The 26,803-nt window shown below is 22.7% G+C and overlaps 6 protein-coding genes across 6 annotated transcripts; 3 read left to right on the forward strand and 3 right to left on the reverse strand.

Annotated features, from left to right (window-relative positions):
- Window positions 1-551: 551 nt before the first annotated feature.
- Window positions 552-6,518, reverse strand: PY17X_0106800 (conserved Plasmodium protein, unknown function; the record flags this gene model as incomplete). The annotated part of the gene is made up of 2 exons (XM_022957817.1): window positions 552-585; window positions 787-6,518. 2 exons carry the CDS (start codon window positions 6,516-6,518, stop codon window positions 552-554), a joined length of 5,766 nt encoding a protein of 1,921 aa, XP_022811240.1.
- A 2,915-nt stretch (window positions 6,519-9,433) lies between these two features.
- PY17X_0106900 (coatomer alpha subunit, putative) lies at window positions 9,434-13,944 on the forward strand (the record flags this gene model as incomplete). The annotated part of the gene is made up of 4 exons (XM_022957818.1): window positions 9,434-13,252; window positions 13,408-13,549; window positions 13,647-13,792; window positions 13,909-13,944. The coding sequence occupies 4 exons, from the start codon at window positions 9,434-9,436 to the stop codon at window positions 13,942-13,944; spliced, it is 4,143 nt and encodes a 1,380-aa protein (XP_022811241.1).
- Window positions 13,945-14,994: 1,050 nt separating this feature from the next.
- PY17X_0107000 (glutaredoxin protein) lies at window positions 14,995-15,645 on the reverse strand (the record flags this gene model as incomplete). Its single annotated transcript, XM_724953.1, has 1 exon — window positions 14,995-15,645. One exon carries the CDS (start codon window positions 15,643-15,645, stop codon window positions 14,995-14,997), a length of 651 nt encoding a protein of 216 aa, XP_730046.1.
- A 2,309-nt stretch (window positions 15,646-17,954) lies between these two features.
- PY17X_0107100 (translation initiation factor IF-2) lies at window positions 17,955-20,771 on the forward strand (the record flags this gene model as incomplete). Its single annotated transcript, XM_721270.1, has 1 exon — window positions 17,955-20,771. One exon carries the CDS (start codon window positions 17,955-17,957, stop codon window positions 20,769-20,771), a length of 2,817 nt encoding a protein of 938 aa, XP_726363.1.
- Window positions 20,772-21,661: 890 nt separating this feature from the next.
- On the forward strand, window positions 21,662-24,792 carry PY17X_0107200 (MYND-type zinc finger protein, putative; the record flags this gene model as incomplete). The annotated part of the gene is made up of 16 exons (XM_022957819.1): window positions 21,662-21,741; window positions 21,861-21,969; window positions 22,108-22,272; window positions 22,382-22,515; window positions 22,637-22,688; window positions 22,799-22,937; window positions 23,045-23,120; window positions 23,229-23,274; window positions 23,383-23,432; window positions 23,548-23,587; window positions 23,745-23,816; window positions 23,917-23,979; window positions 24,066-24,219; window positions 24,326-24,429; window positions 24,585-24,641; window positions 24,745-24,792. The coding sequence occupies 16 exons, from the start codon at window positions 21,662-21,664 to the stop codon at window positions 24,790-24,792; spliced, it is 1,389 nt and encodes a 462-aa protein (XP_022811242.1).
- Window positions 24,793-25,346: 554 nt separating this feature from the next.
- On the reverse strand, window positions 25,347-26,688 carry PY17X_0107300 (RING zinc finger protein, putative; the record flags this gene model as incomplete). Its single annotated transcript, XM_022957820.1, has 2 exons — window positions 25,347-26,485; window positions 26,655-26,688. 2 exons carry the CDS (start codon window positions 26,686-26,688, stop codon window positions 25,347-25,349), a joined length of 1,173 nt encoding a protein of 390 aa, XP_022811243.1.
- Between the last annotated feature and the right edge of the window lie 115 nt (window positions 26,689-26,803).

Consider the following 26,803-nt stretch of genomic DNA (forward strand, 5'->3'; position numbering starts at 1 on the left):
AGACAAATATTATTAACGAAAAAAAAAAAAAATGATATATTTTCCTTAAATTATTTAATGAGATATGTCCTAAATTTGATCGTTTTGTAAAAAATATTTCTATAAATTCAAATAAAATTAATATATTCATTTAATTTTTTTTAAGCTAATTTTATGGGCTTTATCAATTTTTAACATGCACATATCATGCGATGTTGATAAAAATTTAAAACTACATTCTCGCGAAAACCAAAACAACTTTTAACATAAACATTAATATCTCATTTCATAAAACGCGTTTTCATTATACATATCTAGAACTTAATTTTTGTAAAAAAAATAAAATAATATGCGAAATTAAAAAATTGAAGTTAATTAATGCTGACATTTTCAATGCTGTGTTGTATTGACATGTAGGTGTAGGGGGAATGGATGTTGTTTATGTATTCTTTTCTTTCCTCGAATGCTTGCTAATATTATTGAATTTTAAAAAAAGATATAGGATGTATACATTTTCTACACCCATGGATGTACAAAATGTTGGTTAATGTTGGTTGGGTGGGTGATATTATTTATGCACTGCTCTTGCTCATACTATTTATGATCCTGCACAAAAAATAGTGGATTCAAATAGTGGATTCAAATGATGAACATAAAAAGGATACACGCCAATAGCACGCATGGTCATTCACATCACACACGGGCATTCACATCACACACAGGCATTCACATCACGCATTGTTATTCACATCACACATGGTCGTATGCCACACATTTGAATGGGCATGGGGTCTGTTGTATAATTACCGTTTGAGCAACTTCCTAATGTGGTATATTTCTTCTTGTAAAGCGATAAGCATATTTTTGTTATATTGATAATTATTTTGTTCTGAAGCGGAATTTAAATGGTTATTATTCAAGCTATAATGGTTGTGTGAATTAATTTCATTTTCTTTTTCTTTGTCATTTGTAGTTTGTTTCTGATTAAAGATAATTTTATTTTTAAAGAGATGTCTTTTTATTATTAATCTATTTTCTTCTTCATGATCATCATTATCATTAGTATTGTTTCCCATAACTTTTGCTAACTCATTTTCTACATAATAACTAAATGCAGATATATTATTATGCATATTTTTCATAAATATAAATGCATTAGTTTTCAATAAATCGGAATGATTTAAAGCCAATTGCTGCATACATGCACGAATCCATTTAAGACGAAATTCTGATTCTTCTAAAGATAAATTAGTTGTTTTTATTAAAGATTCACATAATATTTTACATATACTTAATAAAGCTGGTTGACTTATAGTTAATGTTTCATTTAAAAACATTTTTTCATGAAATCTATGACATAATTGTAATACCCAAAAAGCATTTGTGTTTTTTTCTATATCTATTGATAAAGCTAATGTAAATGCTTGATTATATTCATGTTCAGTTAATAATTGATTAATTCTTCCTTTTATTATAATATCTGAATTATCCATTTTTTTTTCAATTTTTGGAGATTGTTCATCTTTTTTTTCATCTTCAACATCTTCTATATCATAATTATTTTTTAATTCCACTATAGATACACGTTTATTATTATATGACATATTATTATTTGTTTTATTTGTATATTTTATGTTATTTATATTTGATACATCATCTTCAATTTCTCTATGTTCTTTTTTTTCAAATTCCATTTCTCCATTATATGTTACCATTTTTGGGTTATCGTTTTTTTTACTATTTAGATTCATAACTATTTTATTTAGAACCTTTATATTTTCATTAAGATATATTAATTGTTCATTAATACTGTAAGTAAACATTTTAAATTCTTTATCTAATGCATCTATTTTATTATTTATAGTAATTAAAGATTCTTCATTATTTTTCTGACTCTTTTCATATGTACCTTTTTCAATTATACACACTTTATTATTTAACCATTTTTTATTTTCTACCAATAATTCATTTAATGGTTCTGTTATAGATTGGAACCCAGTATTATATGCTTCTCTCATACCTGGGACTATACTCTTTGAAAATTGAACTTGAATTTCTGATGAAATAACTGATGGCATAATTTTTTTTAAAGCATTTTGATGAACTTCATTTAAAAAATCGGTTATTCCTTTATTATAAATTAGGTCGTTATAAAATGTATTAATATTATTTATATTTCTATCATTTTTTTCATTATCTCCTAAATTTTGTTGAATTGTTTTTCTTAAATTATCATTATTAGCTCGTAATAATTTACCTATATTTGTTTTAAAATCATCTAGAAAAGTAAGCAAATGTTCTGAACTTTTATTTACCATATTATTAACCGATTTCTTTAATGTATTTATTTCGGTCTGTATTTTTTCTAATTTATTTTCTTGTATATTTTGTTTTGAATTTTTCATATAATTTCCATAATGTTTTATATTTTCAAATATTTTACATATACTATTATTTATTGATGCCAATTTTAGACTCATATTTTTATTTTGATTTTTTAAATTTATAATTTCTTCTTTCATTTCGTTTATTTTTTTATTGCACTTATTTGACATTGCACATATTTCATTATATTCTTTATCTCGACACTCATCCAAAAAAGTTCTACCATTTTCGCCATTTTTACCATTTTCGCCATTTTTACCATTTTCACCATTTTTACCATTTTCGCCATTTTCACCTGTCTTGTTCATATTTTTTAGTGGACATATTTTATTTAGTTCATCATAAACAGTATTGTATATCGTTGTACTCATTTTTTTACATATTGTATTACATATATTTTTCATAATATCTTCATTCATATAAATTGGACAATTATTTAGTTCTTTTGATTCACCAATAGATGGTTGTATATTATTTTCAACATCTTTTTTCACATTTATACAATTTTCAACATCTTTTTGATTAGCTTTTCTTAAATTTGTATCTAAAATTTGTGTGTCACTATTATTACATTTGTTATTGAAATGGTGATCATTTTCTTCACTCTCTATTTTTTCCGGTTTTATCTTATTATTTATGCTATTCTCAAAATCACAATTAACTTCTTTAATTTTTTCCTCTACAATTTCTTCATTTACCGTTTCATCTTTTTGACAATCATCATTTTCATTCTTCAACTTGTTTGATACATTGTTTTTAAAAAACCCTAATTTGTGAAAAAACGAATTTATGTTTTTCTCTTTTTTTAAACCCTCATTTTCTACATTTCCATTCGATTTTTCGTTATCATATTTAGCTTTGTTTTTATCTTTTGATTGATACAACATTTTTTCCTGACCTTCTTCTTTTTTAAAATATTTTGTTTGGTCATTTAGGGTTATTTGATTGGTATCCAATTGGCTTACCAATTCGATATGCTCACCTTTTTCGCCACCTTTTTCGCCACTTTTTTCAATCTTCTCAATCTTCTCAACCTTTTCAACCTTTTCAACCTTTTCAACCTTTTCAACCTTTTCAACCTTTTCAACCTTTTCAACCTTTTCAATTTCGCTTTCGTCTTCTTCCCGACTCTGATCATATTTAAAATCCATAAAACGTTTTAATACATCTTCATGTGTTGACATGATTATATCTATATTACTGTTCCCAACTATTGGATTATTATCATCATTATTATTATTATCATCATTATTATCATCATTATTATCAGCATTATTATTATCATTATTATCATCATTATTATCATCATTATTATCATCATTATTATTGTTAACAGTATCATTATTATTGTTATCGGTATCATTATTATTGGCTAGTTCACCTTGGTTTTCTTTCTCAACATTTTCACCTGCACATGATAATAACATTCGATCATTCTCATAAATTTTATTATCCTTTTGATTTGAAGAACTAGAAAATATTATATCAACAATATGTTTTGTTTCCTTAAAATATGCATCATTTTGAGTTTCTTCTTTATTTATTTCAACCGAATCTGAAATTAATAATCTATTTTTTGGGGAATTTTCTTCTTTTTTATTATCTAAAATTTCGTAACTAATAATGGGTTCAGTTGCTTCTGTTTTTTCGCATAATTTATTTTCACATAATTTATTATCAATTAATGACATTTTAGAAATAATATTGTCGATAAAATTTACATCATATTTTATTTCATCATGTTTTATCTCATCATGTTTTATTTCACCATGTTTTATTTCACCATGTTTTGTTTCACCATGTTTTATTTCATTATAATTGTTATTTAATTTGGAATTGCTAAATTGATCATAATCTTTATGGATAAGATTATTCTCTTCTGTGTTAACCAACTCAAGTTCCATATTTTCTTCATCACATTTATTTATTTTATCTTTCTTTGTATCAAAAAATGATGATTCAATATTAACAGTTTCATCTTTTTTATTTATTAAAGTCAATTGCGTATTAGTATCATCACTTTTAATTAGTTGGCTAGCATTTATGTCAGATGCACATCTTTTAGAACCCATTTTAATATGAAAAGGATCAATTTTATCAAAAGTAGTATTGGTTTGAGAATCCAAAAAAGATGGAAGAACGACACGATTGTCATTATGATTAAATTTATCTCGTTCAATATCCTCATTCAATTTCTCACTTTTTGAACGATACAAATTCATTTTTTTTTCATGATCTTTTTGGGTATCACATATATCACCCATTAATAATGGAATCGGAACAGAGAATGATTTGACATTGATATTTTTTTTTGCAGTGTTAAATGTTATAGAAAAAATAAAAAGATTAATAGAATTTGAGGATACTGAAACATTTAATACTTTTGCAAATTTAATAAATTCATTTATTGTTAATATTCTTATAGAACATAATGGTAATATTGTATGATCTTTTTGTAATAATAAAAATTTAGGATGAATGTTAAACTCTAGTCTTTTTTTATTAAATACTTCTATAACAAATAACAAACTTTTATTTATATATTCTTGATTTTTATTTAAAACATTATAAGATATATTAAAAAAAACAAAAAATTCAGAAGGATCTAAAAATAGTTCTACATTTTCTATATTTGTAACACTTTTATCGAAAAAAATATTTTGTTCGATATATTCATTTAATATATCTGTTCGCTCTTCTGTATTATTATTATGTTTCACACTTGAACATTCATTATATTTTTTAAATGAAAAAAGAGATATACAGCACCCATTATGAAATACCAGCAAATAATATTCGCTTAATTTTCCTTCATTTTCTTTATTTTGGATAAAGGTGTTGATTATGTGAACTGAAGATATTTCGTTATCGCCATTATCGCCATTATCGCCATTATCGTCATTATCGTCATTATCACCATTATCGTCATTATCATCATTATTGTTGCCATTTTCTTTGATGCCATTTTCTTTGATGCCATTTTCTTTGATGCCATTTTCTTTGTTGCCATTTTCTTTGCCTCTGTGCTGGGATGTTTCCCCAATTTGAAATTTAATGTTACCCTTTTCCCTTTTTAAAACATGTTTTATTTCATTTAAATTTAAATATTTTCGAACATTAGCTAACTGCTCTTGTAGGGAACGGAAACCAACCAAAAGAAGTTGAAGTGTTTGATCCTCTTTTTGAATTTTCCAAATTAAGGAATAATAATTATTAACCAAAGCATGCATATATTTTCCATCTAAGCTAAAACAATATGAATTTAAAAATGTATTATAAGTTTGGTCTTGATTATATTTATTATCTAAAAACATGTCATTAAATAAATAATTATATTTATAAAATATTTTTCCAAATGATATCTTAAAACCACAATTAGAAATAAGTTCATGTGTTACATTTATTTCTGAATTTATATTATTTGTAGTAATAAAATTTAATAACTTTTTAATATTCCACACACATAAATAGCTATTATGACCTGTAACAAAAAATTTATCATTTTTTGGTATCCAGCTAGCTATTTTGGGAATATTTTTTTTTTTTTCTAATTCTTCTTTTTTATTAACATTGTCAATGTTTTTATTTTCATTTTCTATATCATTTGGAAGCAATATATTTTTCAATTGATCAGAAAAAGATTTTTCATTTTGAACAGATGAAAAATTTAAACAAAAAATTAACTCAACTATATATTCATTAATATTGTATATATATAAATGTCCTTTAGTGTCTAAAATTAATAATAAATTTCCATTTTCTTGATTAAAACTAACATATAAAACTTCGCTATCATATAATAATTTTATTCTTGTAGTATTTATTCCATTTTGATTTATTAATCGAAATTTTCCACTTTTTAATGCATAACATACATTTCTAGAATTTACGTCTAAAATTTGTCCATCTTTTTTTATTATATCTGAACTTTCACTTCGTATTTTTGATATTAAATTTTCGTTTAATGATAAAAATTTTTTATTTTTATTTTTGGCTAGTTGACAATTTTGGCTAGCTTCACTTTGAAAAATGTTGTAATCTTCAATTTTATCCACAGTATCCATCACCTTTATTTTTATATTTCGATTGTTAAAAGCATGCCTAACATAATTACCGTTCGTCACCAGTTTTTCATCGATTTCTTGTACATCCATTTTCACAAAAACAACTTAAAAGATAATTTCACGTTTAAAATTTTTTTTTTTTTTTTTTGTTAATCTTAAAATATTTGTGTGCATACATAAACATGTATATGCTTTTACAGGTATTTGTAGAATATGACCTGTTTTCACGGGCTTGGATCGTTAAAACCGCTAGGAACACAAAAAACAAAATTAACTACAATCTTAAACTTTAATAAAAATGGAAAATAAATTAAATAATATACAGTTTTATAATAAGTGTCAAACGAGCTATCCTCACGTACATGACTAGCTGCGCTCGTATGCGAACAGGAAATAACAGTAAAATAAAAAAATAAAAAAATATAAAAATAAAAAATATAATAAAAAATATAATAAAAAATATAAAAATATAATAAAAAATAAAATAACAAATATAAGCAGAGTAATATATAGCGAAATGAATTATCCAGTTGTAGTTGTAATATTTAATTAAATAAAAGTCTAACGTAGGATGTGTTTTTTTTAATGTGTATAAGATTTGTCTTCTCTTCAAAATAACGAAGATCTTCGATTGCTAATTAATTTGAGAATAATACACAGCTCTTAATTTACGCACTCTCACAAAGTGTAAACAAGTAAGTAAATAAATAAATATATAAATATATAAATGTATAAATGTATAAATGTATAAATGTATAAATGTATAAACATGTATATATGTATGTATATAATACATGCACATATGCATACACATGTACATTTATTTTACTATACGAGCATATATGTATATGACCATGTAAGATCTTGATTTCCCACTAAAAAATAATTAAGCCTCGTCGATTTAATAAACGATGTCATTTTATTTTTTTTTAGGACAATTTATTAAAACATAAAAATGAAAAAATATAAAAAAAAGAGTAATTTTTATATATAAACCAATTTGATATCCTTTTATTTATATTATTCAAGGAGCATACATTTTTTATATCGATATAAATTTTTTTTGGGAAAAAAAAATTAAAAACTTTTACTTAAAAATGTTTCCCCATTAAATTTGAACATAAAAATATAAAAATATATTAGAATAATAAAAAAAATATATATGGTTAGTAAAATTAAATAACGATTTAAAAATATATGTATATAAATTATATATATATGCAACAATTTTAATGCTCATTTTTTTCTACATTTTATTTTTTTGTCCCCCTTGAAAAAAAAACGCTATTTTTTATTTACCTACAAAAGCTGCATATATATATATATACATATATATTATACATATTATACATATATATACATATACATATATATACATATTATGCATACATATCCTTACAATTTTTATAGGCACATTGATATGCGTGCAAATGTTTATACATATAATAAATATAGGATGAAATTTCGAAAATATATGTTATCATTATTTTAGTATATTCTTATAAAATAGGTATATATACCTTCTTAAATAAACATAAGATTTTACCATTTTGTTTATCCTTTTAACAATTAACCCAATTGTGAGCTTCCTAAATAAATTGTAAATTTCCGCACAAACCGTTGATACCCATTCAATATATATTTCATATCATTGCACATGAATATGTACACAATTTCATGCATACACATATACATAATACATACATATGCATATGCATATACTAATTAAAATGAACTTATTACAAATATATTGACTTAAAAAAAAACCCTTGGAATGTGACTTTTTATGTATATGTATGTATTTTCCCTTTTGTTTGTAGATATTTTTTGCACATTTTTAAAATTATACAATACTAATTTCAATTATAAGTCTAATAATATATATGTATGCAAATATATATATTTGCATTGAACTATATTTATTTTAAAACATAAAAAGCATTTTTTTTTACCAAAATAAACTCGGCCTACAATATAATATATATATATATATATCTATACAGTTTTAGATTATTAATAAATATGCTTTTCATTTTTTAAACATGTTTATATCAATTTTTGGCAACTAAAAAATAAAAGAACTATATTTAACGTATTGTTTTTTTTATAGCCAATTGAGTTAAAAATTTGACAACAATTTACAATTTTTTTTGCATATAAATATTAATATATACATATATATATATACATATATATATACATGCTAGTTTTATACTAGTGCATATATTTTTATTTTTTATTTTTCAAAAATAATTTTATTTCATCATTTATTTTGTTAATAAATTTACATTTTTTATTTATTCGCCCCCTTTATATATTTTACTATTTTATTTATTTTTATATCATCTTTGTTAATAAAACATCAAACGGCACAAAGAACGAAGAAGGCATAATAGATCTCAGCTTTAACATAAATATGTTCATTTTTCATGACACTAAAAATATCCATTTTGCATGACACTAAAAATATCCATTTTTCATGACACTAAAACTAAATATATTCATTTTTTCATCCTTTATATAAATATATGTTTATATAATATTATATTTTTGTAAAAAAAAAAAAAAAAAAAAAAATACACCTTAACCTGGAGTTTACATATTCACATAGTATAAACATTATTGATAAATATATTGTAAGCCTACTTCACAAATTAATTTTAATTTTTTTTTTTTTTTGCATTAATTTTCATTTTCTTTCCGTAACACATTTAATTGGTGTTTTTTTTGTATTATTATTATTATTATTATTATTATTATTATTATTATTATTTTATATATAACACTTTTCTTACTTGCGCTACCCATATTATTCAGTCAAATATATGCACACGTTTGTAAAGAGATAGAGATAAATTGTAAAGAGATAGAGATAAATTGTAAAGAGACAAATTGTAAATCTTTATTGGGCTCCGCACATTTTTATAATACACTAGTTTTGATATACATCTCCCCCTTTGCATATACCACCCAGTTTGTTAATCAAATTGTGGAACTTAAAAAAAATGTTAGTAAAATGCGAAACTAAAAGTCAGCGTGTGAAAAGTATTTCATTCCATCCAAAAATTGAGCTAGTGTTAGCTGGATTACATAATGGAACAATACAATTATGGGATTATAGAATAGGAATATTAATAAATAAATTTGAAGAACATGATGGGCCTGTAAGAGGTATCTGTTTTCATTCTGTTCAACCTCTTTTTGTTAGTGGAGCTGATGATTATTTAATAAAAGTTTGGAATATTCACTTAAAAAAATGTGTTTTTAATTTAACTGGGCATTTAGATTATATAAGAACAGTACAATTTCATCCTAACTATCCATGGATATTATCTGCATCTGATGATCAAACTATTCGTATATGGAATTGGCAAAGTAGAGTCTGCATAGCTATATTAACAGGTCATAATCATTATGTAATGTCTGCTGAATTTCATCCAATATATGATATAATTATATCAGGTAGTTTAGATAAAACTATAAGAGTATGGGATATTAAATTATTACGTGAAAAAAATGTAATACATTCTAATAACAATATGAATAGTAATAATGGTGGTATATCTGGAATGGGTTCTATTTCAGAAAAACCATATGGTCTTGATGTATCTAATAGTTTATTAGGTATTAATGTAGATAATGGAATGAATAATCATTTGATGGGATCATCTTTTCATCATCAAAATAGTAATAATAATATGTTTGGAGCTTCTGATGCTGTTTGTAAGTTTATATTAGATGGACATGAAAAAGGAATAAATTGTTGTACATTTCATCATAATTTACCTATTATTGCATCTGGTTCAGATGATAAATTAATAAAATTGTGGAGATATAATGATAGTAAATGTTGGGAATTAGATACACTAAGAGGGCATTTTAATAATGTTTCAAGTTTGTTATTTCATAAAAATAATGATGATTTATTATTAAGTAATAGTGAAGATAGAACAATGCGTGTTTGGGATATAACAAAAAGAGTTTGTATTCATACATTTAGAAGAGAAAATGATCGTTTTTGGGTTCTAGCATTTAAACCTAATTCTAATTTGATTGCATCTGGACATGATAGTGGAATGGTTATTTTTAAATTTGATAAAGAAAAATGTCCATATGATAAAAATGAGAGTTCACTTTTTTATTGTAAAAATAAACAAGTTATTATGTATAATATATTTACAAATGAATATATGAATTTGTTTCCAGTAAAAAAAAATCCAAATCCTATGATTTCTAATTATTATAAATTATTTGTTAATAATTTTTGTACAACACATATTGCTATCATATTTTTATATAAAGAAGAAGATCAACTTTTTTATGATTTAATAATTTGTAATGATACAAATAAATGTAATCAAAATAATTCACAAACATTTTCAAATTCACCATTAGGTGTATTCAAATCTTGGATTAAACGAGATAATATATCAGCAAATCAAACAGGTAGCGAAAATGATACAGGACTTAATACAGAATCTGTTAATTATATAATTAAAAATAAAAGTTGTTTATATGCTACTTTTTTTTCTAGAAATAAATATATTTTTGTCGAAAAAAAAAATGTAAATATTGGACATAATAATAATAACAATTCTTTATATACAATAAATATACATAATTTTCCAGATGATAATTTATACAAACGAATAGAAGTGCCTTTTAAAATAGAACATCTATATTCATTAAATAATAATAAAATTATTATATGTTCAGAAAATAAAATATATTTATATGACATAAATTTAAAAACAATACTAAATGAAATGCATCATACAGATGTAATTATATCTGTCGAAATTGTTAAGGAATATATCGCATTTGTGTTTAAATATAACATTGTAATTACTACTATAAATTTGAATCATATATGTACAGTACATGAGAATATAAGAATAAAAACAGGAACATGGGATAGTTGTGGAAATAAAAATGTTTTTATATATAATACACATACTCATTTAAAATATCTTTTAACAAATAGTGAAAAAGGGTTAATAAAATATATGAATGAACCTGTTTATTTATTTAAAGTTTATAATAATAAAATATATTATATAAATAGAAAATATAATATAATTAGTGATAAATTAAATGATACAGAATATATGTTTAAATTATCTCTAATTAATAATGATGAACCAATGGCTTATCACTATTTAGAAATGTATCGAAATTCTCAAAATAAAATTGAAAATAATAATGGAAAAAAGAGTGTTTATTTTAGTTATAATTTAATTGGATATATTAAAAAAAAAGGGTTTGCAAATTTAGTTCTTCAAATGGTTAGTAACAATCATATAATTTTTAACATGTCTATACAATTAGGAAATATTGAAAATGCATTAAAAATTGCAAAAAAAATTGATAAAAAACATATTTGGGAAATTTTAAGTAATCATGCATTATTGTTAGGAAATTATGAAATAGCAGAATATTCATTACAAAAAATTAAAGCATATGATAAGTTATCATTTTTATATTTTTTTAGTGGAAATATAGAAAAATTAAAAAAAATGTTATCAGTTTCAATATTCCGTAAAGATTTTATATCAACATTTCTAAATTCTATATATATTGGAGATATAGAACAAAGAATAAATATATTTATACAACAGGGTCAATATAATTTAGCTTTATTATGTTCACATCTTTATAACATTCCCATTAATTTATCAGAAAAGGAATTTGGTTTTGATATCACTAATTGCAATTATATTCCTACGACATCTTTTTATTTATCCCCCCCTATACCTTTAATTAAAATTAAGGAAAATGGAGAAAAAAGTGGAGACCCCAATTTAACTTATTGGAATAGTTCATATAATTGGCCAGTTAAGGTTATAGAAAGCAAACAAAATTATTATTATATTGATCATGAAAATAAAATAAAAAAAACGAACCAAATGAAATATAAAGAAGAAATAGGAAATATGGATTCAAATAATGATCATTTATTAATTAACAGCCAAACGTATAGTAATAGTCGAATAAGCAAACTTGACAATACTCCAAATTGTAATGATAATAATTATAATAATGATGATAATAATGATGATAAAAATAGTAGTCTTGGTGATAACAATGATATTTGGAAAGATGATTTAAACGATGATGATATAGATATCGATTTACCAGAAAATCATGATAATAATTTATTTAATTTGGGTAATAATAATAAAGGTGGAAAAATAGTTAAGGGGGAAAATATGATATTAAAACATTTAAAAAAAAATGGTAAAATTAATGATCATATAAAAGCAGGAAATATACAAATTGCTTTAAAATTAATTTCAAAAAAATATGGAATTATAGATATGAAACCATTTAAACAAATTATAAAAAATGTTTATATTTCTACATATGCATATATAACACCTATTCAAAATTTTATTCCTTTAAAAATTCCAATAAATATTAATGAATATAATTTACCTGAACATGTTCATAATAATATAAATACAACATATATTACTAAAAATTTCCTTTTTAATCAAGTAAAAAAAGCACATAAATTAGTAACTCAAGGAAAATTCTCATCAGCTTTATCTTTGTTTAGAAATATTTTATATAGTATGATTTTTGTTAATACAAATGAAAATGAAAAGGAATTAAATGAATATCTTAGTATGTGTACAAATTATATTTTGGCTATGAGATTAGAAGAAGAAAGAAATGCTACTTGTAATGATGATCCACGACGAAGTTTAGAATTGATGGCATATTTTACATCTTGTTCTTTACAAAATTCACATCTTTATCTTGTTCTTAGAAGAGGAATGGGTTTAGCATGGAAAGCTCAAAATTATATTACAGCTGGCTCGGTATGTTCATCATTTTGCACACCTTATCATGTTTTATTTTGTTGAAAAAGGGCTAGATCCACAAATATATACCCTTTACTAATATGTTTCTTTCATAATTCAATATTTTTTTTTTTTTTTTTTTTTTTTTTTTTTTTTTTTCAATTTGATTATAGTTTGCTAAACGATTAATAAATGGAAATTATGAAAACATAAAAGGGTCAGACGAAGAAATCATAAAAGCAAAAAAAATATTAATTGTTTGTGAACAGAAAAGCACAGAACAGTATAATATAGATTACGACCCGAACGACTACAGTAATTTAAACAATTTATTTAATGCACTACTAAGTTTGTAATATGCACATAATTTCAATGTGTGTACATTTTTTATTTTTTTTATTTTTTTTTATAGACAATATCAAAATATGTAGCATGAGTCTCACTAAAATTAATCCGAATGAGGAAATTGTTACATGCCCCTTTTGCCATTCCATTGCAAAAAAAAGTTTTGCATCCAAGTTGTGTTCTAATTGTATAGTTGCCCAATTAGGAATAAAAGTAAGATAGCGACAAACTGCAAGCTAGCGACCAAACTATAAGCTAGTGACCAAACTATAAGATAGCGACGTTTTTCATTTATTTATTTATTTTACCATTTTCGTCTTATTTGATAGGCTCTTGGATTTGATTTTTTAAATAAAAATATTTAAGGACTTCCCAATATATTTTTTCCTATCATTATTATCCCTTTATTTCGTTAATTATTGAATTAACTTTTGAGCATTTTTTTTTTTTTTTTTTAAAGGTTTAATATGATATAAATATACCAAAGCATAAGCTGTGCTTAGTGCACATTTAACCAGTTAGCATGGCTAGTACATATAAATATGTATCCATATGCTTCCATTTTTGGGGTATGTTGTAAACTACAACTGAGCAAGAGCTGTGACAAATTATTATTAATTTTTGATTTTTATGTCTATGCTATTTTGTGTCCTAATTTTTTTTTATCATTCTTGTGTTTTACACGCATGTATGTATGTATGTATGTATGTATGTATACATGTATGTATGTATGTATGTATACATGTATGTATGTATGTATGTATACATGTATGTATGTATGTATATATGTATGTATATATGTATATGCACATTTTTTATTTTCCTGAATACTTATGCATTTCTATTATCATTTTATAAAGACTTCCTCTTTATTTTTAAGAAATATAATTATCAAATTTTTATACGAAACATATATATATGTTTTGCACAAATTTTTTTTTATGAAAAGAAAATTTATATGTTTCTTTCAGTTCTTTTTCATTTCCATATTTAGCACCTTTTTTACCAGCTACTTTAGAACATTTATGCATAATAAGCCTTTAAATTAATTTTATAAAAAAGGAAGAAAAGTCAACGAACAAAATATTACCTTATTCATTTGCATGAAAAATATTACCTTATTTATTTGCATAAAAAACATGCACCGTTCATAATTTTATGTACAATTCAGTTGTAAAAAAAAAAAAAACTAGCTAATTAGCTATTTTAAACATTTTTTAATTTTTATTGGTGTTTCTAAGAAAGGAAAACAAGCCGAAAAGGGGAGCTTTCACAAGGTCTATCTTTTCAAGGCCGCAATTATATTTTAAAGTAATTATTAAAAGTTTTAATTTTTGATAAACACACATTTAACATTGCATATAGTTATATAAAGGAATTTTGTAAAAAAAAAATATGTACAGCTATTTATGTAATTATACTTCGAAACAATCTGAAGGTATTATTTCTTTTAATTCATTTGTATCGTACATGCTTTTAATAATATCATGACCACCTATTAATTCAGTATTAATATATAATTGTGGATATGTAGGCCAATTTGAATATATTTTTAATTTATTTCGTATATCTTCATCTTGTAAAATGTCATATGTATTATATTTAATTTTTAAGCTATTTAACATAAAAACAACAGCATTACTAAATTTACATTGTGGAAATGTTTTACTTCCCTTCATAAAAAGTATAATCTTATTACTTTTTAATAAGTTTTCAATTTTTTTATTTATTTTTTCTTCATCATTTTCATTATCATTTTCCATTTCACCATTTCCATAGTTACATGATGACATATATTTTCTTAAAAATGAAGTTATTGCTCCTATATGACAATTTGTAAAACCTTTTAATAATTTACTATCATCATAAAATTCAAATCCATAACTATTATTATTGCTACTCATGTTAATAACATATATTTTTATTTTTTCATAATCATCAGCTATTTCCTTCAAAACATTTATGTGTGATTCATATTCTTTGCTTTGATTTGAATTTGTGTAAAATAATTTTAGTCCTTCAGACTTTTCCAAATTAGCTCGATCTGCTTCCGTTATAAAGTTCATAATGCCAACAAAAAAAAAAAAAAAAAGGGGGGAAAAATAAGAGAAAAAATAAGAGAAAAAATAAGAGAAAAAAATAAGAGAAAAAAAAGGGAAAAAAAAGAGAAAAAAAAGGGAAAAAATAATATGTATTGGCTGGAAAAATGAAGGTTTTATATATAGAAAGAACTATAATTTAAATAATAATTGAAAATTAATATAATTCAAGTCTGTACATTGTATATAGTATTAAAAAAAATATATAAATTGTTGTATGTTTTAAAATAATATTGAATCTCATAAAATCGACCAAGAAATGGCATGTAAAATATATACATAAATATTTTTTTTATGGCAATATAAATGCACCAAATAGGGTGTTATTAAACTTAGTATTTTTTTTCTTATTTCATAAAAATGTTAAGAATATATACAAATAAAATGACTACATTATACCAATTTTTTAGCAATGTTTAACCAAAATTAATTATCTCTTTTTATGTTTGTTTAGTATTCTAATTTTGGTTTTAAATTGAATATACTATTTTTTAACTTAAACAAATCATAACCTTAAAAGAGGAGATACATTTATCAAATAATACATGTATATGTAAAAGTTGGTGAAAAAAAAAAAAAAAAAAAAAAAAAAAAAAACATATTAATATGTATTTAAGTTTTAAAAAATTGAAATAAATACAAATTTTTCATAAAAAACGGTCTTATTTTCATTCCACATTAATAACATTATTATAACTATATTTCTCCTAAAATATATTGACTATTAAATTGGCAACATGTTTTCTACATTTAAAATAAGATAATGTATGGATGACGATTATCAATTTATTTAATTATTATGTTCTACTTAATTTTTTCAAATATGCAAAAAACAACTTTTTTTTTAAGAAAATATAAAAATATCTAAAGAACAGTTCCACTTGTGTGTATATAAAATGTTAGGAAATATAAACAAAATAAAATATGTATAGTACATTATTTTTTTATTTTTTATTTTTTATTTTTTTTGTACATCATTTCCTATCAAAGCTGTGATTATAGATAAGACCTTATCTTATACACGCATGTTTCATTTATTAATTTTGAGGAAAATAAATTTCCATTTCATAACATTTTACGACTCCCTCCTATTTAATTCATGGCTGCTAAACAGTTTCAAAATGTGAGCAGTTTCAAAATGTGAGCAGTTTCAAAATATGAACAGTTTCAAAATATGACCAATATGAACATAACAATGTAAACATTTAAATATCCATTTTTAATCTTAGTCAATTTTTTATATAGTAATTACAAAAATAAAAAAAAGTTAAACTATAAAATGATAAGAAAATAATATATTATATATGGAAAATGTAATCAAATATGTGCTAATATATATGTATAAAAAATAAATAATAACATTAATAGTATTGTAAAATAACATGTGTTTTATTACGACTTAAAAAAAAAAAAAAAAAAAAAAAAAATTATAAAATTATTTTGTATTAAGCACATATTATATGTTTATATATTTCTATGTAATTGTTTTTTTTTCTTATTAATTTATTATAGAGTAAGTTAAAAAAAAAAAAAAATGCATAATTATTTAGTTATTCCAAAATATTGAAGATATAAAAATTTCTACATGAGTATATTTAAAACAAAAATACAATTTCGTAATGAAAATAATCGAATAAAAATGTAACAAAATAAATGGAGCAATAGAGAATGTATATAACACTTGACTACAATCAATACAATTTATCAACGTTTAAATTATATATATATATATATATATATATATATATATATATATATACAACTATATCTTTGTATATATGTATTTATTTATAGGTCTCCAATTTTATAATAATACCCTTATTATATATACTATATGAAAATAAAACCCTAGTATTATTCTTATAAATTCAAACAAAGCTTTTGTGAATATTTCGAGTAGCTTTTTGCTTTGCTTATAATGCGAGCTTATGATAATTGAAGAGGCTTAACAGATAAAAAAATATCACAACATAAATATGTATATAAATACAAGATAATAATTTTTTTTTTTTTTTTTCCTTTTTTCATGGTCATTTTGTATTACACTATAAAACAAAAGCGATTATCCTAGTAAGGAAAAGCATCCCTTATACAAAGTAGAAAATACGGAATAAAAATACGGAATAAAAATACGGAATAAAAATACGGAATAAAAAATACGGAATAAAAAATACGGAATATAAAAGGAATACGTAAGTCTATACAAGCCCAAGCCCATACCAATTGTGTTAAACTAACTCAAACTAGTAAATACATACGAAATAAAGTTATAAAAAATGAGCAAAAATAAAAAAGGAAAAAAGAAGGAAGATTTAGATGCTATTTTAGCAGAATTAGGAATTGAAGAAAAAAGAGAAGATCAAATTAATGAAAATGAAGGAGGAGAAGAAAAAGCTGAAAATACACAAATATCAAAATCAAAAAAAAGAAAAGAAAAATTAAAACAAAAAAAAGAACAAATAAAATTAAAAGAAAATGATGATACACCAATAGCACAAACAGAAGCTGTTAAAGAAGAAGATGCGAAAGATGGCGAAAAAGATGGCGAAAAAGATGGAGAACAAGATGGTGAAAATAATGAAGCAGCTAAAGGGAAAAAAAAAAAAAAAAAAAAAAAAGAGAAAGAATCAAAAGCAGAAACTGGTATATCAGCAGCAGCAAAAGCAGCTGCTGAAAGATTAAGGCTTCTAAAAGAATTTGAGGAAAAACAAAAAGAAGAAGAACGAAAAAAAAGAGAAGAAGAAGAGGAACGAATTAGAAAAGAAGAAGAAGAAAAAGAAAAAAAAAGATTAGCAAGATTAGAAAAAAAAATGCAATTAAAAAAAGAAGGAAAATTATTAAGTGCAAAAGCTAAAGAAGAAAAAAAAAAAAGAGAATTATATTTACAAACATTAAAAGAATCAGGAATGTTAATAGAACCTAAAGAAAAAGCAAAAGCAGAAATTATAAATCTAGATATAAATAAAGCTAAGTTATTATTAAAAAAAAAAAAAAATAAACAAATATCAAGCGGTATAAATAATCAAAATAGTGATGATAAAAATAAAGATGACGAAAATAAAGAAGACAAAAATAAAGATAACGAAAATAAAGAAGAAGAAAAAGAAATCGTTTTAGATGATTGGGAAGATTTTTTAAATATGGATAATGAAGAAAAAAAAAAAACAGAAAAAAATGATATCGATCAAAACACAAAAGAAAATAAACAAACTCAGATTGTGAAAAAAAGTTCTATAAATGATAAAAAAGGAAAAAAACAAAAAAATAATAAAAATGGAGAATATAATGAAGATAAAGATAATGAAAAAACAAAAGATGAAGAAGATATATATCGATCATCTATTGTTTGTATTCTTGGTCATGTAGATACAGGAAAAACGAAATTATTAGATAAACTTAGACACACGAATGTACAAGATAATGAAGCAGGAGGTATTACTCAACAAATTGGAGCAACATTTTTTCCAAAAGATGTTTTAGATAAAGAAATAAAAAAAATAGATAAAACAATTAAATGTTTATCAAAAGGTATTATGATTATAGATACACCAGGTCATGAATCTTTTTATAATTTAAGAAAAAGAGGATCTTCTTTATGTGATATTGCAATATTAGTTATTGATCTAATGCATGGGTTAGAACAACAAACAAAAGAATCTATTCAAATTTTGAAACAAAGAAATTGTCCATTTGTAATTGCATTAAATAAAATAGATAGATTATATATGTGGGAAAAAAATGATTGGGAACCTTTTAATGATACATTTAAAAATCAAAAAGAATATGTAAAAGAAGAGTTTAAGAATAGATTACAAACTATATTAAATGAATTATCAGAACAAGGATTAAATTGTCAATTATATTGGGAAAATAAAAATCCGAGAAAATTTGTATCTATAGTTCCGACCAGTGCTATAACAGGGGAAGGTATAGCAGATCTAATTATGGTCTTAGTTAAATTAACTCAAAGTTTTATGTTAAAAAATATTGAATATAATAATAAATTAGAATGTACTGTTTTAGAAGTTAAAAATATTGAAGGTTTAGGAACAACAATAGATGTAATATTAACAAATGGGGTCTTAAAAGAATCAGATACTCTTGTTTTATGTGGAATGAATGGTCCTATAGTAACAGTAGCTAGAGCATTGTTAACTCCCCAACCTTTAAAAGAGTTAAGAATAAAAAATGAATATATTCATCATAAAAGTATTAAAGCATGTATTGGAGTTAAAATATCAGCAAATGGTTTGGAAGAGGTTTTATGTGGTACATCTTTATTTGTAGCTAATAATAATGATGAAATCGAAGAATATAAAAAAAAAGTTATGACAGATGTATCAGATGTTTTTAATCATGTTGATAAATCCGGTGTTGGTTTATATGTTATGGCTAGTACATTAGGTTCTTTAGAAGCTTTACTTATATTTTTAAATGATTCCAAAATTCCTGTTTTTTCAGTAAATATTGGAACTGTTCAAAAAAAAGATGTAAAAAAAGCTAGTATTATGAGAGAAAAAGGAAAACCAGAATATGCAGTTATATTAGCATTTGATGTTAAAATAGATCCAGAAGCAGAAAAAGAAGCACAAATATTAGGTGTTGAAATTATGCAAAAAGATATTATATATCATTTATTTGATGCATTTACTGCTTATTTAAAAAAAATAGAAGATGAAAAAAAACAAAGTAAAATGGCTGATGCTATTTTTCCATGTGAAGTATCTATTATAAATGATTGTGTATTTAATAAAAAAGATCCTATAGTTGTAGGTGTTAAGATTGAAGCTGGAATTTTAAAAATAGGTACCCCTTTATATATACCAGAAAAAAACTTAAAAATTGGAAACGTTGTAAGTATTGAATCAAATAAAAAAAGTTGTAATAAAGCAAAAAAAGGTGAAGAAGTTTGTGTAAAAATAGCTGGTGAACCAAATGTTACATATGGACGTCATTTTGATTTTAACCAAAAAATATACAGTAAAATTACGAGAGAAAGTATTGATGTTTTAAAACAATATTTCAGAAATGAACTTACAATGGATGATTGGCGATTAGTTGTGCATCTTAAAAAAATTCTGAACATTTTATAATTTGAAATATGTGAAACCAACTGGGCAGCACATTTAACGCTCAACTTGCTTTGAATATAAGCGACAGCGTGGCGATAAAACGGTGTGGCGAATAGACGTGATGAATAGACGCGCCGAATAGACGTGATGAATAGACGTGGCCTGGCCCTCATTTGCCAACATTTATAATCACCAATTCAATATATGAAGAAATGGAGAAAAATATGTGGAGATTTCCAATTGAACTTAAATATATCCATTTATTTGATAGAATTTATGAAATTATAAAAATGTGATATTTATATTTTTCTTCTACAAAATTATTATTTTTTTAAATTATCATAAGTACATATATATGTGCTTTATATCTACATGATTTAGTTTTATTTCTTTTAAAAAAATGATACATATTTATATATATATATATATATGTGTGTAAATATTTGAAATTTTTCATACATTTATTTTGTCCTTCTAATATTTGGATAATTTAATGTTTAAATTAAAAAAAGGGAAAATATGAATAAAAAACACCTAATTAGTACACATGTATTTATAAAATAAAGTCAGAAAATTATTTTTCCTCTTCATAAATATTCTGAAAAAACAGGCGTACACAAGTACATTTTTTTTTATGAACTGGTCAGAAAATATAAATATATTATAAAAGTAAAATAAAGATATATTCATTCAACTTTTTAATTTATATCTATATATGTACTTGTCATATTTTGTATATTTTCATTTTATTTTTCTCCTTTATTTCTATATGTTTATACTAGTTATTATTTTCTCTCCATTTTATATTAAGACAATTTTTTAAATCATATTTAATCATATTTAAGTAGTAATCGCTAGTTATTGTATTAAATACATAAAAAAAAAAAAATATAATTTATAGACATTTTAAGATGGAGATAAAGGATATAGAATTTTTCGAGTATGTCAATAATTTAAAGAATATAGAATTGCTGGATATGTTTTCTACTAAGTAATGAATAAATAAATAAAAAAATAAATAAAAAAATAATATAGTGAACATTAAAATAAATCACACAGATAGCTATTATATAAAATGTTTCATGTATTTTTCTTTTTATTTTTTTTAAGATGGTTTGAATGTCATAAAAATGTAGTTTTGATTAATGTATACTTACATAATAATAATGAATTAATAGATGTTGTTGGTGATGATAAAATGAGTCATATTCTGACAAAGGTAAATAAGCCGAAAAAAAAAAAAAAAAAATATATATATATATACACACGTTAAGCATTTAAAAAAAGTGTGTATTACCTAAACTAAAATTTTTTATGGTCTTTATTTTTTTGATGCTTTATTTTTTTTGATCTATAGTTTGAAGTACTACTTAGAGAACTTATCACTACTTATTTTATTCGATTCTTAAATTTCGAAGAAAAAATTAAAAAAAATAACAAAAAAACATTACAAATAGATGAATTAAAAAATAAAAATATAGATACAGAAAATTCCCATAACCATATTTATGACTATATATCAGTATACTAAGACACTTAATAAAAATTCATATATAGACTGATGCAAAATAATTTAAGAAAATATATATGTGCAATAAAATTGTATATTTTTTTATTTATCTCTTAATCAGCTTTATCATGAAATGGCCGTTTTAAACATATTTGAGTTAATCTTACTTTCTGATCATATATATGAACAAATAGACACATATATAATTAATCTCTTTGCTTATATTTATTCCAATTTAGTATCTTTCCTTAAAACGTAATAATTTTTATAAACAATTATAATAAATTTTAAATTATATATGAAAAAAAAAAAAAAAAAAATCATTGTCTTATTAAAATATATGTATATATTATATATTAAATTTTTACTAATTTAGGAGCTCTGATGAATATTTTGTCAAACCAATCACTGAATTGCCTATATCTGAAGTTATTAAAACATAACTTATTCACAGTATACATATATATACTGACTGTTCATAATATTTTATTTATTTTTTATTTTATTTTTATTATTATTTTTTTTTTTTAAATTGAAGATATTAAAGGAAGAAAACGATAAAACACACAATATCGATAGACTAAAAATATATATAAATGTAATAAATACATTGCGCAACATTATTGATAGAATCCATTTATTAAACAATACAATCGTTAATAAAATTGTGGATTATGGTAAAATAAAAATATGACTAGTTCATAATTATATTTCATATTAATATATGAACAGTTCATAAAAAAAACGTGTTTTGGTAATGTAAAAAAATAATTTTTTTTTTCAGATATTTTGCTAATATTAATTCCTCTTATTGAGAAAAAACCTTGGAAACATGATAATTATATTTTTGAACAGAATGAGTAATAATATTATTATTCTATCCTTGCAATTATGTTATTTTGTCTTTTTTTAAAAGTATTTTTATTCCATTTTATATAAATATATATTATTTATATAACTCAATATAGGTGGATAAAAAATGAAGATAACGCAATGGCAACTGTTGAAAAACAAGTATGGTTACTAAAAAATAGGTGTACAAAAAATGTTTATAAATAAAAGAATATTTTTTTTTTTTAAATATTATTGTTTGTATATACCCAATAATTTATCCCCTTTTAGTTGTGGATTATTTTGTATACCTTAATACTCAATAGTATTTGCCAAGAAAAGTAAAATATTTAATGATTAAAAATTTTATTAATATTTCAAAGTTATAGAAAATGGTTAAACTATATAAAATCCATACAACTTTAAATTTATTCACATTTGTTCTCTCATTAATAGGTATGAAATGACCAATTATAGAAGGAATAACATTTTGAAGGTATTTAAAAAAAAAAAAAATAGTATTTAAATAGTATTTAAATAGTATTTAATTAGTATGTCTGCTGCACTGCTCAGTCACTTGTAACTTATTTCGCATTAGCTACTAACTATTATTTACTAATGTGTAATTAACACTCCTGTTTTTTCCTGAACAGCTCAGGAAATACATGAACGAAAATTTATACGAACAGCTACCTCCCATGAAAACGCTCCATACATTTATAGAGGTATAAAACAAAATTATAATAAATAATAAATAATAAATCACAAATCATATGTCCTTTGCTTATTGGCATCATCTTAATTTATATTTTATTGCATTTTCAGCATTTATATATATCAAAAAGTGTTTTTCCTGAAAATAAAAATTCCTATCTAATCATTGATGTGGTAATAAAATTTATGAACAAAAATGTATGTATGGTCAGGTATATGTGCACACTTTAAAACGAATAAAATATTTATATTTTTCCTAGGTTCCAGAAATATTTGATGAAATAAAAAATGATATACTAAAAAATAAAAAACAAGTATTATCCATGTTAAATAATATTACAATTTCAAAGGAAGTATTAGGAAGCATTTCAGAGGTTTATCTTTCTGTCTATGAATTTGATCACCAAATAAAAAGTATTGAAAAAAAAAAAAAAAATTATGACTGTACATAATTTTAATGAAATTTATCATGTATAATGAATTCAATCAAAATTTATTATTTATTTTTCTACCTATTCAGAGTCAAAAAAAAAAACGAAAGAAATAAATCCCATCGATACAAATCATGGTGAAAAAGAAAAACCTATCGATAATCAGTACACTTGCAACAGTTGCAAAGAAATGGTAACACCCCCAAATGTATATACATATGTATATGTTACTGTTGATATTTTCAAAACAATAGTCTCATTAATTAAAAGCTTCACATTTTGAAGAAGTAATATGAGAAATTTAAATCGAAAAACCTTTTTCATATATATCAAAATATTTTTTTTTAGGCTGAATTACAATGCTCACAATGCAAGCAAGCATACTATTGCTCAAAAGAGTGTCAAGTATGGTCTATCAAAATAGAAGTGATAAAAATATGCGTCCTTACATATATAAATTGTGTTAACAAAATAAAACAAAATAAATATATTTTTGTGTGTATTTTAGATGAAGGACTGGTTCAGCCATAGAGAAGTCTGCTCAAGTTACACATGAAATGGTTTGTTTATTTTTTTTTCGAAAAATAAGAATAGAAATAAAAATTAATCTTAAGATATTTCATGGGATAGTATTTACTTTTTAATTCCTTACAATTTTTTTAATGTTTTTTTAAATGAACATGACAATAAAATATATATATGTTAAAATGTTTGTTCACAAATTATGAGGGTAAAGCACAAATACATGCTATTTTTATTATAATTTTTTTTTTTTCAAAAATAATTCAAACAAAAAACGGAATAAATATAAAAAAAAGCATGAAAAGAGTAACAAAGATAAAACAGTGATAAAAATGTATGCATGTGTAACGATGCATGGGCATATATTTACACATTTGATATCACTTTAAAATTAGATATACTGCTAATATTGAAACAAATTAAAAACAATCTCTACATACATACACTTTTCATTTAATTAAAGACAAAAAAATGAATTTATACATACATACGTACATAGATGTATCGACATTCTAAAATTGTATTCATCACTTAAAACAATGAAATAGTAATAAATTGATATTTTCATAAAAAATATTTACATGCATATTAAACCATATCTGTTTTTGAATTAAGGCAAGTAACAATATTGGTTCTACAAATAGGGCATACTTGACTTTTATTTAACCATTTTGATAAACAATTAGAATGAAAAAAATGACGTTTATCACATGGCATGATCATAATATTATCATTTTCCATATAATCAACCATGCATATAGAGCACATATCTTCGTTTTCGTTTGTTTGCTTATTAAATTTGTTTATATTTTCATCATTATCTGGTAATATCTCTTCATTCGTAAATTTAACTTGATCATCTTGACTGTACATGTCATCTAAATTGTTATCACTTTTTGTGTAGCCATTTTGTGTATCCTGTTTGAGAGGTTTAGATATTTCGTTCAAATGTATATCAGAAAAACAAGAGTTGCTATCATCTTTTTGATTATCAATATTATTTTCGAAACTTGATTGAATATTTTGTTTAGCTTTGGTTGTATTTCCTTTATTTCTAATAACTTTTGTTACTTTGTCAAATATCAATTCAAGTGATGAATTTTTAATAAATTTTTTTTTTTTTTTTTTTTTTTGATTTATATTTTTTTTATGAACATAATCAATATCTTTATATTTCACAACTTTTAATTTATTAATAACATTTTTTGGAGTTGGAATTCTATCATTTTCATCTACTGAAAAATATATCATAATACATATAATGATTGACAAAAATAATCCAAGACATATATAAAATAATAATGGTAAAAAATAAAGTGCTATAGTAAAATAATAATATATTCTTATAATTTGCATTGATATTGTATTTTTAGAACAAACATTTTTATAAAAGTGTAATAAATATAAAGATGCTGTTACTAATAAAATTGTTAATAAATTAAATAATCTTAATATTTTTTTTATAATATATTTAAACTCTTCAGAATTTTCAATTTCTTCTCTTCTTTTTATTCTAATCAAACTCAAATTTAAATGTCCTATACTTTTAATCAATATACATATAACTAATATTCGATTCATAAAATCACATTCTTTGCAAGGGACCTTAAAATAGTAAATTATAATCATTAATAAACATCCTATACAACTAAATATCAATAAATATAATAGTTTTGCAAAATACTGAAACAGAACATCTTCTGTGCTACTCATTTCGATGTAGCTATCTGTACCTTACGAGTGTAGGGAAAAAAAAATATATACATACATAATATATACATACATACATACATAATATATACATACATATGTACCGCTCTACTTTCCAAAAGGAATACACTACCTCATTTTAATCATGCATAGACATACACAATAATGTGAAAAAAAAAGTGTTACCATCATTATTTACTTCATCCATATATTCATTCATTTTAAATTTTTTTTTTTTTTTTTTTTTTTTTTTTTTTTTGTAGTTCCTATATTCCAGCAGAATTTATATTTTAGCTTGATTTATGTTATTCTGTTAAATATAAAAATAGGACAAT

The sequence above is a fragment of the Plasmodium yoelii genome (assembly GCF_900002385.2).
Source record: "Plasmodium yoelii strain 17X genome assembly, chromosome: 1".
NCBI classification, from domain to species: Eukaryota; Apicomplexa; class Aconoidasida; order Haemosporida; family Plasmodiidae; genus Plasmodium; species Plasmodium yoelii.